Genomic DNA, 16,689 nt, shown 5'->3' with positions numbered 1-16,689 from the left:
ACTTTAACAAGGTGAAATAAACGCTCAGCACAAAAGGTTGTTCGGTGAGAAAATCAATGTATCACAGCTCTGGAGCGGAGATTCACTGCCGGCGGCACTTTTGTTACAAACAGCATCCCGGGGGAATTGGAGGTAAACAGCCTCCATTATCCGGCCGCGTTACAGGCTGGTTACCGGAGAAATAATAACGCCAAGAACACCGCTCACATAATAATGTGGGGAATTATCAACAACCCGTCATTGTGCGGCCCGTATAGAATAGATCATTATTACCGATGTGAAAGACAGAAATACCGCAAAGTGCCACTTTATAACGGATAGCATCTGGGAATATACTGCTATATGTCTGTGGGGAACGGGCAATACCCCGCTGGGCTCCCCTAACATGGCAGCCGGTATTCAGAGAGGTTGTGGGTAATGGATTTCTATTGGGAACTTCTTAAATTTCAGCAATTCTTCACGGTACTCCTCGTACATGTTCACCAGCAGGAAAGCTGTAGGTTATAAGTGGAGCAGTCATGGGAAAACACAATTCGCCATGACTGCTATTCCTGGCACTGACAGAAGAATACACTTTATGACACTTTAGGAAAGGGGCAGAGGGTTTGTTGGGAGAGTTGAGGGTCAACCAACAGACTCGACTCCATTCTCTATTTACAGACATTGTGCGCCATATCGTTGTACAGACGTCTCCGTCATAGGACTTAAATTAGTCCCCTGTTGTAAGGCCGACTTCACTCGTCCAACACTCACAATCGGTGTACAGACCGTGATGTCCGGACCAGCAGTGGGGTCTCCTGACATTGAACTCAATAGTCTCCTATATGCAGGGCCGGCTCCAGGTTTTCATGGGCCCCGGGCGAAAGAGTCTCAGTGGGCCCATTTAACACATACCACAAATCGTGATGAACAGATACAGCAAAAAAATTTAGGTATAGTACAATGCCAAAGATTTCACTTACTTCTTACATTACATGAGTGATATCAATAGCTCAGAAACTGGACAGTATAGTCCTCCATACAGTATTATGGGTACCACATGGTGCTCCATACTGAATATTGAGCCACATGTATTGCTCCATACAGAATAATGAGCCCCATATAATACTCTATACAGAATAATGAGCCCCATATATTGCTCCATACAGAATAATGAGCCCCATATAATACTCTATACAAAATAATGAGCCCCATATAATGCTCCATACAGAATAATGAGCCCCATATAATACTCTATACAGAATAATGAGCCCCATATATTGCTCAATACAGAATAATGGACCCCATTTAATGCTCCATACAGAATAATGATCCCCATATATTGCTCCGTACCATATTATGGGCACCACATAGTGCTCCATATAGAATAATAAGCCCTATATAATGCTCTATACAGTATTATGGGCACCACATAGTGATCCAAACTGAATAATGAGCCCCATATATTGCTCCATACAGTATTATGGGCATCACATAGTGCTCCATGCAGAACAATGAGCCCCATACACTGCTCCATGCAGTATAATGAGACCCATATAATGATCCATACAGTATAGTGAGCCCCATGTAATGATCTATACAGAATAATGAGCCCCATATAATGCTCCATACAGTATTATGGGCACCACATAGTCCTCCATAAACAATGAGCCCAATATATTGCTCCATACAATATTATGAGCCCCATATATTGCTCAATATGGAATAATGAGCCCCATATATTTCTCCATACAGAATAATGAGCCCCATATATTTCTCCATCTATATATATAATTGTCTAAGGATTTTCCGTCTGTCTGTCTTTCTGTCTGTCCTGGAAATCCCGCATCTCTGATTGGTCGAGGCCGCCAGGCCTCGACCAATCAGCGACGGGCACAGCATGACGACTCACAGTCTGCCGCGAATTCGCCTCGACCAATCAGCGACGGGCACAGTATCGACGTAGATGTCATAATGGTTGCCATGGCGACGATGATGTCATTAAGGTTGCCTCGACCAATCAGCGACGGGCACAGTCTGCCGCAAATTCTGGAATCATCATTGTCCATATACTACGGGGACATGCATATTCTAGAATACCCAATGCATTAGAATCGGGCCACAATCTAGTACAGAATAATGAGCCCCATATATTTCTCCATACAGTATTATGGGCACCACATAGCGCTCCATACGGAATAATGAGCCACATATATTACTCAATATAGAATAATGGACCCCATATAATGCTTCATATAGTATAATCCGCCCCATTTATTACTCCATACAGTACAATGAACCCCATATGTATTGCTCCATACAGTATAATGGGCCCCATATAATTCTCCATACAACATTAAGGCTCGCATATAATGCTCCATACTGTAAAATAGGCCCTATATAGTCCTCCATACAGTATTATGGGCCCCGTATATTGCTCCATACAGTATTATGGGCCCCATATATTGCTCCATACAGTATTATGGGCCGCATATATTGCTCCATACAGTATTATGGGCCCCATACATTGCTCCATGCAGTATAATGTGCTCTATACAGTATAATGGGACTCCACATAATGCTTCATGCCTTTAAAAAAAAAAACAAAAAAAAACAAATACTCACCTCTCCGCAGGTCTGGTCTCCTCAGCGTCTTCGGACTCTCGGAACTGCTCGGCAGAGGGCGTGTTGTAGTGACCTCTGCACCAAGATGTCACAGAGTCAGAAGACGGCGACGATGAAGACACTGGAGCTGCGGGGAAAGAGGAGAGGTGAGTATTTGAGGAGGGGCACAGGTGCCAGAACTGGCACCGGGCTCCCCCAACTCACGGGCCCCATAGAGTGCTGGTGTCCCCAACGCCGAATGGCCCCCCTGGTCATCCAGGCCCCGGTACTTGCTCGGGTGGCAATGCCGACCCTGTGTACTATGTAGCAAATATCTCAGCCAGGCGTAAAAAAAAGCAGATAGTCATAGAGTTGCCCCTTAGTGCCATTTGCTTTTCACTGGTTGCTTGCCAGAAGAAGCTCAGGAAACCTCCAGCAGTTTCTTTTTTTTACAGACAAGAAAAACTAATGAAGTATACAATAGTAATAAGGGACACATTGACCAAAAACCGATGAAAATTAGATCCAGCAACTGATGTAAAACAGGCCGCGAAGGGTTTATTCAACCTACCCGACATACAAATAATATGCTCTTAGCCTAGTAATATTGTTTTAATGCCGCCAGCGATGCAAGATGGAAACTAATACTCTGCGATCAATTAGGAAAGCAATTAGCAGCCAAACTGGCAACGTGTCTATGTGTAAACCAGCGGAGCGTCCGCCAACCATATCCTACATTAATTTGGAGAGGACAATATTGTCCCCCAATGACCGACTGTCACTCTTCATCACAGAGCTGCGAAACTATGATGTGTGTGTCCACACAAACCCCTCCGTTAGCCAACTGGTCCGATTTGTGGTCACATGGTCCAGAATAATCGATGTGAAGCGGGAACCCGGAGAAGACAATGATCAGTAAGTATTTTAACCCATATTCAATGCACTACATAAGCATTCACTAGGGACAGGCGTCCCCTCCCGGGCAAGTGCCGGGGGCCCTGGATGATGGGGGGGGGTCCCACTCGGGGCAAGGGACACCAGAATGCTATGGGGCCTGTGAGTTGGGGGAGCCCGGTGTCAGGCTACGTGGGGCCCATAATACTGTATGGTGCCCATTATACTGTACAGATGACTATGTGGTGCCCATTATACTGTATGGAGGACTATGTGGTGCCCATTATACTGTATGGAGGACTATGTGGTGCCCAATTTACTGTATGGAGGACTATGTGGTTCCCATTATATTGTATGGAGGACTATACTTTCTGGTCTATAATGATAAAGTTTGCAGTCACTGTGTGCTGTGCGGAATCGCCAGTTTCTGAGCTATTGTACAATTTACAATAGATATCACTCATGTAAGGAAAGAGTTGAAATCTTTGGCATTGCAATATTCATATATTTCTCTGCCGTATCTGTGCATCATGAATTGTGGTGTGTGTTAAAGGGGCCCACTGAGGCTCTTTCGCCTGGGGTCAATGAAAACCAGGAGCCGACCCTGTATTGGATTAGCCAAAAAAAAAAAACTTTAGATATGGCACTTTTTTATTGGGTGCTAATTTTTAAGGTCTGTACTGAGGAGTATCTGCTCACAGGGTAATTATGCAGACAAGCCTAAAGACACGGCCACGGAGAATCCAGTGAGCCATCATACCCCCTTGTGAAGGACATGAAGATTAGCATTAAATAAAAAAGCTCATATCTCTGGAATCATATGGCAGATGTAAACTTAAAAAAAAAATCATAATGGATAAAAAAAAAAAAAAAGTGTTTGTCCCACTAGTGGATATTTCCTTTAATCATCAAGCGGCAGTGATTCTTTATTTTTATTTTTATTTTTTTACTGTGAGTTCAAAGAAACTATGGCTTCTTTACAGTGCAAGCAGTGAGACTACGGATTCTTTACTGTAAGAGCAGTGAGACTACGGATTACTGTAAGTCTATGAATCTGCCGGTCACATCACATTGATTCACTACAAAAGGGCCTGGATGCCTTTCTTGAAAACAGAATATTACAGGTTATAGACATTAGATTATGTGATGGGACATTGATCCAGGGAACCAATCTGATTGCCGAATGTGGCGTCAAGAAGGAATTTTTCCCCCAATATGGGGCATCTACCAAGTGCCTTATGTTTTTTTTTTTTAACTCTGCTCTGTCTGAATTTACAAAAACAAAACAAAAACACAAGACCAACCACAACTTTCTCTAGCAATCCAGGCCACAACCTTCACCTCCATAATTGCCATTATCAGAGGTGCTCTGTATATTGGCATCTGACATTTCCTGCCATGCAACAGTAAGTGTGAACACCGCCTACGTTAGAACTACCAGTACAGACAATATGATACATCTTTTTCATATTAAACTAATTTATGAACATTATTTTATACCTTTTTCCATAATAAATACTTCTATTTTGCGTCCCCTTTATGCGTTTTGTGATGCTACATCATTCTGTGCACCGGGATGTCAAGGACGCCTGAAAGCCACGTTCACAAGTAAAATTCCACAGGCTTTTCTATCAAATATTCAGCAGCGATGAGGAGAGATGACCTATTTTTAACGACTGAACAATCAGGTTGAAAAAAAAATAAAAACCCCCTAAGCAGCGGCATCGCTGCGAGTATGCCATAGCTACAGCACTTTCTGCAGCGTAAGGTGACTAGTGACCGGTCACCAGAAAGACCCCTATAGGATAACCTGCTGTAAGGAAATGGCAGCCACTGATGAATCGTAAGCCCATGGGGGTACATGAGCTTTCTTCCCGACCAGGGCAGTTCCTGTGAAACCCCCATTCTGCTCCTTGAGGCGCATTCGATAAACATCGGTCTATAAATCCGCTGGCCGAGGTTTGTTGGTGCCCATCCTGGTACCCGCCGTTGAGGCACACATTTTCATACTAGTTACACCTCACACCTACTAGTTTGACCCCAGTCTTCCATATTTGAAGCCACGACGTCACTGACCTGTAATGAGAAGGAACCAGCGAGGAAGAAGTGGTCCAAGTCAATGATACAGGCAAAGAACCCGGCCAGAATAACTTCACAGAAGTCGCTTCTCTTCCGGAGGCCGATGACGATGGCCCACGACCACATGCCGATCACACCGTGGGTTGTACTGTCGGACAGGGCTCGGAGCCAATCATTTTGCTGGATGAACACTGCTTGCTGCACTTTGTCTGCCAAAAAGCAGAAGATGCCCAAGCCTAGGCTGGAGGCCACGGACGCGGTGCTGAATGTCTGGAGCAGCGCATCGGCCTTCTCCATCTCTGAAGCCATCGCGACTTACAAGGCACTGAAATTCCAGGGTACGACCAGCCCATCTCAGCATGGATTCATTCTGCAAAACATGGGATGAGCAGTGTACATAACGAGCAAACGTTCCATATAAACTAGTCCCCTCAAAAAATAGAATTAATCCAGGTTTTGTTTTATTCTTCACACAAATACTAATTAAATCGTTCTTAATAACTAATACAGGTTTGTCAGATGGGGTCTATAGAAATGTTCCTTCAATGCCCAATCGCCCTTTCTTACCTTGAAGGCCCTATCCAACTCCGAGATGGTCGTGAGACACATCCAGTACACCCCACAGTAGTGACATTCAGTGCCCACCATTACCCCTGTGATGATAGCCAGTGAAAGCACCCTTAGACCTGGTGCTCCCACCTTTATAGGCAGCATACTTACATCCAAGGGTTCCCACTTCACCACTGGTCACCATTCCTGTACCAGGTACTCTCACCACACTATGGCATCCGGCTTTAAGCATTATCTAGTGACCTTCTCATAACTGGTTGATAGACTGTATGCCAATGCGCCAAGCTGGGAGACAGTCACGAGCCACACATCATGGGCCGAGAGCTACATGTGGCTCCTGAACCACAGGTTGGTGACCCCTGCTCTATCGGGTAGTCAGACACCTGACACAACACCTTTCAGAGAGTTCGCTTCTTTCCCTGCCAGGACTGATCATTCTCAAACATCTCCATTCATGAGTAAAATTTGTCTTCAGTAAACACAGATTTCCCCATTAATGAGACAGGAGACAGCAGTTGGTGCTCATCAGGTTCTATGGAACTGTCGGACTCTAGCTCCTCCTCTCTCCGTAGAAATTTACAAGAACCAACTGTCATCTCCTATCGCAGCAATGGAAAAATCTGCCTTCACCAACTGCAGATTTTACCTCATAATTAAGAATTCCGATGATAGTTGAATAATCTTGACAGGAAAATAAGCAGATTTCACTGATAAGATATCGCACAGCTGCTCATTTTCTTGTGTACTACTGATTTATGAGAGAAAAACGACAGTTGTAAAGTCATCTAGATAATTAGACTTGCAGCGTAATAAATAGACTTGTGCTGCCGGTGCCATCATATCTATTCTCCTCTACTTACCTTATTAATGCCACCCAATTCCCACGCCACCATCCTCCACCAGCTCCTGGTATTACTCATATATGAACATGACGTCTATTGCAGCTTGATGTCACAGCCATCACTTGCTTTTCACACAAAATAGAACAGCTGCGCCTGCGCTATATTAATGAGGAATCTCCTTTTTTTTTTGGGGGGGGGGGGGGGAGGGGATGGGTTTTTGTTTCTAGTTTAAAGGATTATTCCCAACATTTAAAAAAGGTCCTTTGGTCAGGTGATAAATATCTTGTGGATCTGTGCATGGAACTCTACTGGTCCAGAGAATCCGGCTCTGAAATGCCACATTCGAATGGAAAGGCCGCAGATCCTGGCCAGCACTCCATTCATTCCTTACGGCCCGCAGATCCTGGCCAGCACTCCATTCATTCCTCACGGCCCGCAGATCCTGGCCAGCACTCCATTCATTCCTCACGGCCCGCAGATCCTGGCCAGCACTCCATTCATTCCTTACGGCCCGCAGATCCTGGCCAGCACTCCCTTCATTCCTTACGGCCCGCAGATCCTGGCCAGCACTCCCTTCGTTCCTTACGGCCCGCAGATCCTGGCCAGCACTCCATTCGTTCCTTACGGCCCGCAGATCCTGGCCAGCACTCCATTCGTTCCTTACGGCCCGCAGATCCTGGCCAGCACTCCCTTCGTTCCTTACGGCCCGCAGATCCTGGCCAGCACTCCCTTCGTTCCTTACGGCCCGCAGATCCTGGCCAGCACTCCCTTCGTTCCTTACGGCCCGCAGATCCTGGCCAGCACTCCATTCGTTCCTTACGGCCCGCAGATCCTGGCCAGCACTCCATTCGTTCCTTACGGCCCGCAGATCCTGGCCAGCACTCCATTCATTCCTTACGGCCCGCAGATCCTGGCCAGCACTCCATTCATTCCTGACGGCCCGCAGATCCTGGCCAGCACTCCATTCATTCCTGACGGTCCGCAGATCCTGGCCAGCACTCCATTCATTCCTGACGGCCCGCAGATCCTGGCCAGCACTCCATTCATTCCTGACGGCCCGCAGATCCTGGCCAGCACTCCCTTCATTCCTGACGGCCCGCAGATCCTGGCCAGCACTCCATTCATTCCTGACGGCCCGCAGATCCTGGCCAGCACTCCATTCATTCCTGACGGCCCGCAGATCCTGGCCAGCACTCCATTCATTCCTGACGGCCCGCAGATCCTGGCCAGCACTCCATTCATTCCTGACGGCCCGCAGATCCTGGCCAGCACTCCATTCATTCCTGACGGCCCGCAGATCCTGGCCAGCACTCCATTCATTCCTGACGGCCCGCAGATCCTGGCCAGCACTCCATTCATTCCTGACGGCCCGCAGATCCTGGCCAGCACTCCATTCATTCCTGACGGCCCGCAGATCCTGGCCAGCACTCCATTCATTCCTGACGGCCCGCAGATCCTGGCCAGCACTCCATTCATTCCTGACGGCCCGCAGATCCTGGCCAGCACTCCATTCATTCCTGACGGCCCGCAGATCCTGGCAAGCACTCCATTCATTCCTTACGGCCCGCAGATCCTGGCCAGCACTCCATTCATTCCTGACGGCCCGCAGATCCTGGCCAGCACTCCATTCATTCCTTACGGCCCGCAGATCCTGGCCAGCACTCCATTCATTCCTTACGGCCCGCAGATCCTGGCCAGCACTCCATTCATTCCTTACGGCCCGCAGATCCTGGCCAGCACTCCATTCATTCCTTACGGCCCGCAGATCCTGGCCAGCACTCCATTCATTCCTTACGGCCCGCAGATCCTGGCCAGCACTCCATTCATTCCTTACGGCCCGCAGATCCTGGCCAGCACTCCATTCATTCCTTACGGCCCGCAGATCCTGGCCAGCACTCCATTATGGCACTGCTGGAGATGGCGGTGTACACTGCATGTGTGATCACATTTCTATTCCAAAAGGGCATTTTATAACCCTGTTCTTAGGATCAGTTGGGGGTACTCTGAATCTGAACCTTACCAGAGCCCTCACTGCCAGACCTCATGCATTGGGACTTTTGGGAGCTCCGCCCACCAGCATGGTTTTTTGCCTGATATGAACTGAGAACATGTGAGTTGTACCTTTTTCTTATTTAATCCCTGTTTATTTTATAATTATCTTGTACATATTTCAATTGTCTCATATTGTAACATCTTTTTATAACCCTGCCTTCATTTCGGAGTAAAATATATAAAATTACTAGTTTTCGTTCTTCCTGCTGTAAAACGTACCCTAAGTCTCCTGAAGGGAATTACGCTACTGTTTTTGGGTTAGCTTCGGGCCCGTTTAATCGAAGCTGGTGGCAGCATACGTTTTGTACTGGGTAGTTGGGTGTCGTTGTAGCGTCTGCGGCGTTGATAATTATTGTTCCTGCCTGAGTGGGAGTAGTTTATCGCGTCGCTGCAGCGTGCCCGATAGCCAGTACATAGCAGGCAGCCTTTCTGGCGACTAATTACCCCAGGTGCAGTACCTAATCTGACCTGAGAGTAAGGGGGGCGCCAGAGAGCTGCAAGTCTTAAGTGGAACTGTAAGCGGGATATACATAAATCCCTGCAGTTCTTGGTATATTGAAGAGCAGTGGGATACCTAAAATAAGCCCCTGCTGTAAACTAAGAGATCAATAGCCTTGTGTGTGTTTTTTCATCACATTGTGGAGTGGAGGAATAACTAAGATAGCCCCCCTGCACATGTGATAGCCGTCTGTTGGCCTAAAGTCACCCCGACCCATGACATAGGGGTGACGGTCACGGTGTGAATCGTGACAAATTGGTGGCAGCGGTCAGGGATTCCTGACAAATTGCAGCACGGTGGTGCAGTGGTTAGCACTGCAGCCTTGTAGCGCTGGGGTCCTGGGTTCTAATCCCTCCCAGGACAACATCTGCAAAGAGTTTGTATGTTCTCTCCGTGTTTGCGTGGGTTTCCTCCCACATTCCAAAGACATACTGATAGGGATTCTAGATTGTGAGCCCCATCGGGGACAGCGATGATAATGTGTGCAAAACTGTAAAGTGCTGCGGAATATTTTAGCGCTATATAAAAATAAAATTATTATTATTATTATTACTCAAGGTCAGACCACCAATCCGCCTTTGATAACGTTTTAATTTTGGAAATAATTTAATGGTGCAAACTGCAGTAACGTAAGAGAACTACAGATTGTTTCCGAGCGATACAGTAATCCTCCAAACTCACATCAAAGACTGATTAATGCATCCGGAGTTTACCAGGATGAAAGCGCTGCCTGCCTGTGACCGGCGGTGACGTCATTGAAGTTACCGCTGGTCACAGGCAGAGCTTCTCACGCTCTCTGCAATGTGAACAGGTTGGAGTGGAGAGCATTTGCATCACTGATATAGCTGCTCTCCAAATCATTCATATCGTCGTGGGATAGATATGGATTATCTTCTTGTCAGACAGACGAGTATGACATTGCTTTTATTTTTTTAAATAAATGGGTAAGAGAGGGTGGGGCGTTTTATTTCAGATAGAGGACTTTATTCGGGCTTTGTCTTTATTACAATCTGACTATGGGGTTAGTAATGGGGGTGCCTTATAGAAGCCTCTCCATTACACCTAGACCCGTAGAAGAGCGGCAGCGCGAAACGGCCGTCTTTTGGATCCACTGTTCTCCCTATATGTTCATGCTATTTATATGATGCCAGAATAAAGACTGAAAAAGTTTGCGGAGGGCGAGTGCTCTTCTTCTTCTATACCAATATATTTGTTTGGACTCACTCTTCACTTGAATGAGCACCCGAATTCCGCTATTGGCAAAATAACGCAAAGTCAGCTGTGACCAGTATGTGCTGATGATCTAGCGTGCTGTTGGTGTGGACTCAATTTTTTCTTTTTTGTTTGCTCTCCATTACTAACTTGTGTGCTGGATGGCAGCGGCCATAAAAAAAGCTAACATCAACCCCACAACTATTACCCCACTTGCACCTGCACCAGGGCAAGCAAGAAGAACCTGGGGCAGGTGTGGGCTGCTATTTTAGGCTAGGGGGCCCCAATATCCATGGCCCCTTCCTAGTCTGAGAATACCAGGCCCTAGCTATCAGCTTTAAATTGGCTGGTTGTCAAAAATAGGGGGACCCCACAACGTTTTTTTAAATTATTTAGTTAAATAATTAAAAATGCGGCGTGGCCACCCCTCTATTCTTGATAACTAGCCAATATAAAGCCAACAGCTAGAGGTTGCAACCCTTAGCTCTCAGCTTTACTTGCGCTGGTTATCAGAAATAGAGGGGAACCCACACCATTTGTTTTCATTATTTATCACACAGGCGTCATCAGCTGATGAATACTCCCATTAGCCTGGCCTGCTCTCGATGCTATCAGCACCGATCAGAGCCGGCGTTTCTCCCGCTGCCACACAGATGACAGTGTGGGAAACAGCCCATGTTCGGGCTACCGAACCCGAACAGTAACATGGACTTCTTGGAGAAGTGCACAGACACTAGGAGCTTGGTAGAGACCCCGAAATGTACTGCTCGGGTTCACCCATCACTGTCACTGACTCCTGTGATGTAAATCATTTCATACTGTACATTGGGGCTTTTATCCACCTCAGTACGGGTTTAGGCATTTTTTTACGCATGTGAATAACAATGATTTTCATCAGTGTTTGGACGTGTGTCAGTTCTTGTATGCAAAAAAAAACAAAAAAACGGACATCACCCGTACACAATCAGGAGGCCATCAGCGCGCTGTCCTGGACACACAGATCTCATTGGCGAGTTTGATCTGCAACTTGGACCAAAACATCTCCTTTTTTTTTCTCACGTGTCAGGGTGATCGCTGCAGCATCACATGGGACAGTGCGCTCAGCAGCATATCACACGACAGTGCGCTCGCCACTGTGCGCCATCCCACGCGACAGTGCGCTCGCCACTGTGCGCCATCCCACGCGACAGTGCGCTCCCCACCGTGCGCCATCCCACGCGACAGTGCGCTCCCCACCGTGCGCCATCCCACGCGACAGTGCGCTCCCCACCGTGTGCCATCCCATGTGACAGTGCGCTCGCCACCGTATGGCATCTCACATTATTTCCCAGCTCTTTCTTGCCTGGATCCCTTGACACCGGTAATGGAATTAGAGGCCCTGGGGACAGAGATCATTGGATGACTCCAGATACCTGTGGCTCAGAGATGTTTTTCAGTTCCTGGATAAGATTCCGAATACGGCTTGCTGGGAATTGTAGTCCTACCACACTGCCTGTTTGCATTTTCCTGACTAAATACAATCATATAATCATGGCGCAGTTGCTTCTTACCTCCTCTTCCCCGCCATAGGACAGCGCCCCCCACCGCCTGATGCAGTGCTTGCTGTGACCCCAGTGATGAGCGGCCCCGCTGACGGCGATCACAGCTCTGCAGGAAACATCCGATCACTGCACTTACCCGGCTCTTCCGGGACTCACCGCTGTAAACGCCGAGAGGCTGGTCCGACAAGTCAGGCAGTGATTGGCTGCCGCTAGAGCTGCCAGTCGTGTGATTGGCTAAGACGCACCAGTAACCGGGCCCCGCCCATATCGAGGGCGTCACTGCAGAGCGGAGCTGTCAGTTATAGTGCTGCTCGTAGCACGGACACAGGTGAGTCCCGGAGGACACGAGACGTACAGGTGTGACTGTGACATATCAGCAGGGCTGCACTGACCGAGCCGACAAGAGTCTAAAAACAGGTTCTATAAGGTGTCCAGTGCTTTTCAATTAAAGGGGTTGTTTCAAGAGAGACGTCAGTGATTTTCTGCAGAAAAAAAAAATAGTTATTTTAGGTCACTTGTGTTTTTCTTTTTTTTTTTTTTTACATGCGTTTTTGTCATCGTTTGCTGTCCTGTTTTAGCTGACACTGCTGTTCTGTGCTATGCTGTATTGTCAGGGCTGTATTTAGAGTTGCTGCTGCCCTAGGCACTTTTCGTGCTGCCTCCCCCATTGGTGAGTATGACACTATCGGCAGTGACTTGGGCTACTTTAACATCAGCGATTTTTGACATTTGCGGCAGTTTTTCCGCATCCGTAACGGATCACTTACGGCAACAGTGCGTTCGGCCTCATTCATTCCCTATGGGACTTGGACATGTGCGGCACTTGCGGTTTTGCCGCAATCCGGCAAATGCGGTACTTGCAGCAACAGGGGAAAAAAATGCTGCTAGCCGTGTTTTTTTTGTCTCGCCTCAAGTGCAAAACCTCAAGTGCCGCACATGTCCGCAAGTCCCATAGGGAATGAATGAGGCTGAACGCAGAGTTGCCGGCCCGTAACTGATACGTTACGCGGCAGATGCGGAAAAACTGCAGTATCTGCCGCGAACGGAGAAAATTGCTGATGTGAAAGTAGCCTTAGCAAACCTTTCCAGTTGTCATGTGAGAATCTGGTGAATCTCATACACATTACATGGTCAGTTGATTCTGCCATGGTTGCAAGGTTTGACAGATTTCTAAAGGGAACCCCCTCTTCAGCCTCACCCTGTTGGATGCAGGACGCAGACTTTCCTCAGCAGCCTCTCCTCACTCCCGTAAGCAGCCTCCACCTGCCAGATGCAGCCTCCACCTGCCGAATGCAGCCACCTCAGCAGCCTCTCATCTCACCAGCCTCTCATCTCCTCACCAGCCTCCCATCACCAGCCTCACCTCTCCTCAGCAGCCTCCCATCACCAGTCTCTCATCTCCTCTCCAGCCTCCCCAGCCTCTCATCTCCTCTCCTCACCAGCCTCTCATCTCCTCAGCAGCCTCCCCTCTCATCTCCTCACCAGCATCCCATCTCCTCCCATCACCAGCCTCTCCTCTCCTCACCAGCCTCTCTTCCCCTCACCAGCCTCCCTTCTCTCCTCACCAGCCTTCCCTCTCACCAGCCTCTCCTCTCACCAGCCTCCCCTCTCCTCAACAGCCTCCCATCTTCTCACCAGCCTCCCATCTCCTCACCAGCCTCTCATCTCCTCACCAGCCTCCCCTCTCCTCACCAGCCTCCCCTCTCCAGCCTCCCTTCTTCTCTCCTCACCAGCCTTCCCTCTCACCAGCCTCTCCTCTCCAGCAGCCTCTCCTCTCCAGCAGCCTCTCCTCTCCAGCAGCCTCTCCTCTCCTCAAAAGCCTCCCCTCTCCTCAGCAGCCTCCCCTCAGCATCCCCCCTCATCTCCTCAGCAGCCTCCCATCTCCTCAGCAGCCTCCCATCTCCTCAGCAGCCTCCCATCTCCTCAGCAGCCTCCCATCTCCTCAGCAGCCTCTCATATCCTCCCCTTAGCAGCCTCCCCTCACCAGCCTCTCCTCTCCCCTTAGCAGCCTCCCCTCTCATCTCCTCTCCAGCCTCTCATATCCTCCCCTTAGCAGCCTCCCCTCTCATCTCCTCTCCAGCCTCTCATATCCTCCCCTTAGCAGCCTCCCCTCACCAGCCTCTCCTCTCCCCTTAGCAGCCTCCCCTCTCATCTCCTCTCCAGCCTCTCATATCCTCCCCTTAGCAGCCTCCCCTCTCATCTCCTCTCCAGCCTCTCATATCCTCCCCTTAGCAGCCTCCCCTCACCAGCCTCTCCTCTCCCCTCTCCAGCCTCTCATATCCTCCCCTTAGCAGCCTCCCCTCACCAGCCTCTCCTCTCCCCTTAGAAGCCTCCCCTCACCAGCCTCTCCTCTCCCCTTAGCAGCCTCCCCTCATCTCCTCTCCAGCCTCTCATATCCTCCCCTTAGCAGCCTCCCCTCTCCCCTTAGCAGCCTCCAATATCCTCCCCTTAGCAGCCTCCCCTCTCCCCTTAGCAGCCTCCCCTCTCATGTCCTCTCCAGCCTCTCATATCCCCCCTTAGCAGCCTCCCCTCACCAGCCTCTCCTCTCCCCTTAGCAGCCTCCCCTCATCTCCTCTCCAGCCTCTCATATCCTCCCCTTAGCAGCCTCCCCTCACCAGCCTCTCCTCTCCCCTTAGCAGCCTCCCCTCTCCAGCCTCTCATCTCCTCTCCTCAGCAGCCACTCATATCCTCCCCTTAGCAGCCTCCCCTCACCAGCCTCTCCTCTCCCCTTAGCAGCCTCCCCTCTCCAGCCTCTCATCTCCTCTCCTCAGCAGCCACTCATATCCTCCCCTCTCCAGCCTCTCCTCTCCCCTTAGCAGCCTCCCCTCTCCAGCCTCTCCTCTCCAGCCTCTCATCTCCTCTCCTCAGCAGCCACTCATATCCTCCAGTTAGCAGCCTCCCCTCACCAGCCTCTCCCCTCCCCTTAGCAGCCTCCCCTCTCCCCTTAGCAGCCTCCCCTGTCCAGCCTCTCATCTCCTCTCCTCAGCAGCCACTCATATCCTCCCCTCACCAGCCTCTCCTCTCCCCTTAGCAGCCTCCCCTCACCAGCCTCTCCTCTCCCCTTAGCAGCCTCCCCTCACCAGCCTCTCCCCTTAGCAGCCTCCCCTCACCAGCCTCTCCTCTCCCCTTAGCAGCCTCCCCTCACCAGCCTCTCCTCTCCCCTTAGCAGCCTCCCCTCACCAGCCTCTCCTCTCCCCTTAGCAGCCTCCCCTCACCAGCATCTCATCTCCCCTTAGCAGCCTCCCCTCACCCCTTTTGCAGCCTCCCCTCACCAGCCTCTCCTCTCCCCTTAGCAGCCTCCCCTCACCAGCCTCTCCTCTCCCCTTAGCAGCCTCCCCTCACCCCTTAGCAGCCTCCCCTCACCAGCCTCTCCTCTCCCCTTAGCAGCCTCCCCTCACCAGCCTCTCCTCTCCCCTTAGCAGCCTCCCCTCACCAGCCTCTCCTCTCCCCTTAGCAGCCTCTCCTCTCCCCTTAGCAGCCTCCCCTCACCAGCCTCTCCTCTCCCCTTAGCAGCCCTCTCCCCTTAGCAGCCTCCCCTCACCAGCCTCTCCTCTCCCCTTAGCAACCTCCCCTCACCAGCCTCTCCTCTCCCCTTAGCAGCCTCCCCTCTCATCTCCTCTCCAGCCTCTCATATTCTCCCCTTAGCAGCCTCCCCTCTCCTCACACACATCAGCAGACTCCCGTCTCCTCTCACCTCACTCCTCTCTGCTGATTCCTCTTACACTGCCCGCCTCCTCTCCCTGCTCACCGCCGACTTCGGTATCTTCTCCCACAAACATGGCATGCTGCTCAGCTCTGCAGTCTGCTCCAGTGCTCCTACATTCAGAAGAGCGCGCAGCATGTCACATGACCGGCGTCAGGACCATGATGCACTTGGGCCTGCCTGCTGCTTAAAGGTACAGCACCCATTTCTGGACGCCAGATGCACACTAACAAGTAATGCCCGGATAGCGGGCGGCCCTGCGCCCGAGACCCCCTCCCCCCGCAGCAGCCGTGGCTGAGGTAGGTGGGTGGGCGGGGTGACCCCCGAACCTTTAAAAAAAAATAAAAAAAATTTTTTTTTTTTTAAACTTGCTCAGGTGCCGCCCCCTCACATTGCCCGCCCTAGGCACGTGCCCTCAAGTGCCTAGTGGCAAATACGGCCCTGTGTATTGTGCATTCTATGTTGTGCTGTGCTGTGTTGTGCATGCTGTGCGTACCGTACTGTGCATGGTATGCTGTGCGTACTGTCCTGTGCATGGTATGCTGTGCGTACTGCCCTGTGCATGCTGTGCTGTGCTTGCTGTCTGCTTTGATACTGCGTTCAGCCTATACGCCATTAAAGGAGAAGTTAAATTATTGTTCAAGCATTTGCACTTAGTAGAATACCCGGCTGGGTAGTAGGAATTATTTATAGTCTGTAGAATAGAGTGTTATT

General features: G+C 49.9%; 1 protein-coding gene across 2 annotated transcripts in view; it reads right to left on the bottom strand.

Moving 5' to 3' along the window:
- TMEM267 (transmembrane protein 267) overlaps positions 1-16,111 on the bottom strand; it is a 32,683-nt gene extending 16,572 nt beyond the window's left edge. Inside the window, exons 1-3 of one of the 2 annotated variants that reach the window (XM_069748778.1) lie at positions 15,967-16,111; positions 12,282-12,754; positions 5,554-5,926 (exon numbers count right to left, since the gene is read on the bottom strand). In XM_069748778.1, the coding sequence (XP_069604879.1) occupies positions 5,554-5,865 (312 nt within the window). In that variant the 5' untranslated portion in view covers positions 5,866-5,926; positions 12,282-12,754; positions 15,967-16,111. The remainder of the gene's footprint in view (positions 1-5,553; positions 5,927-12,281; positions 12,755-15,966) is intronic. The other variant, XM_069748771.1, reaches the window with a different exon arrangement.
- Between the last annotated feature and the right edge of the window lie 578 nt (positions 16,112-16,689).

The sequence above is a fragment of the Ranitomeya imitator genome, chromosome 1 (assembly GCF_032444005.1).
Source record: "Ranitomeya imitator isolate aRanImi1 chromosome 1, aRanImi1.pri, whole genome shotgun sequence".
Taxonomy (NCBI): Eukaryota; Metazoa; Chordata; class Amphibia; order Anura; family Dendrobatidae; genus Ranitomeya; species Ranitomeya imitator.
This window is presented reverse-complemented; position numbering and strand designations above follow the sequence as displayed.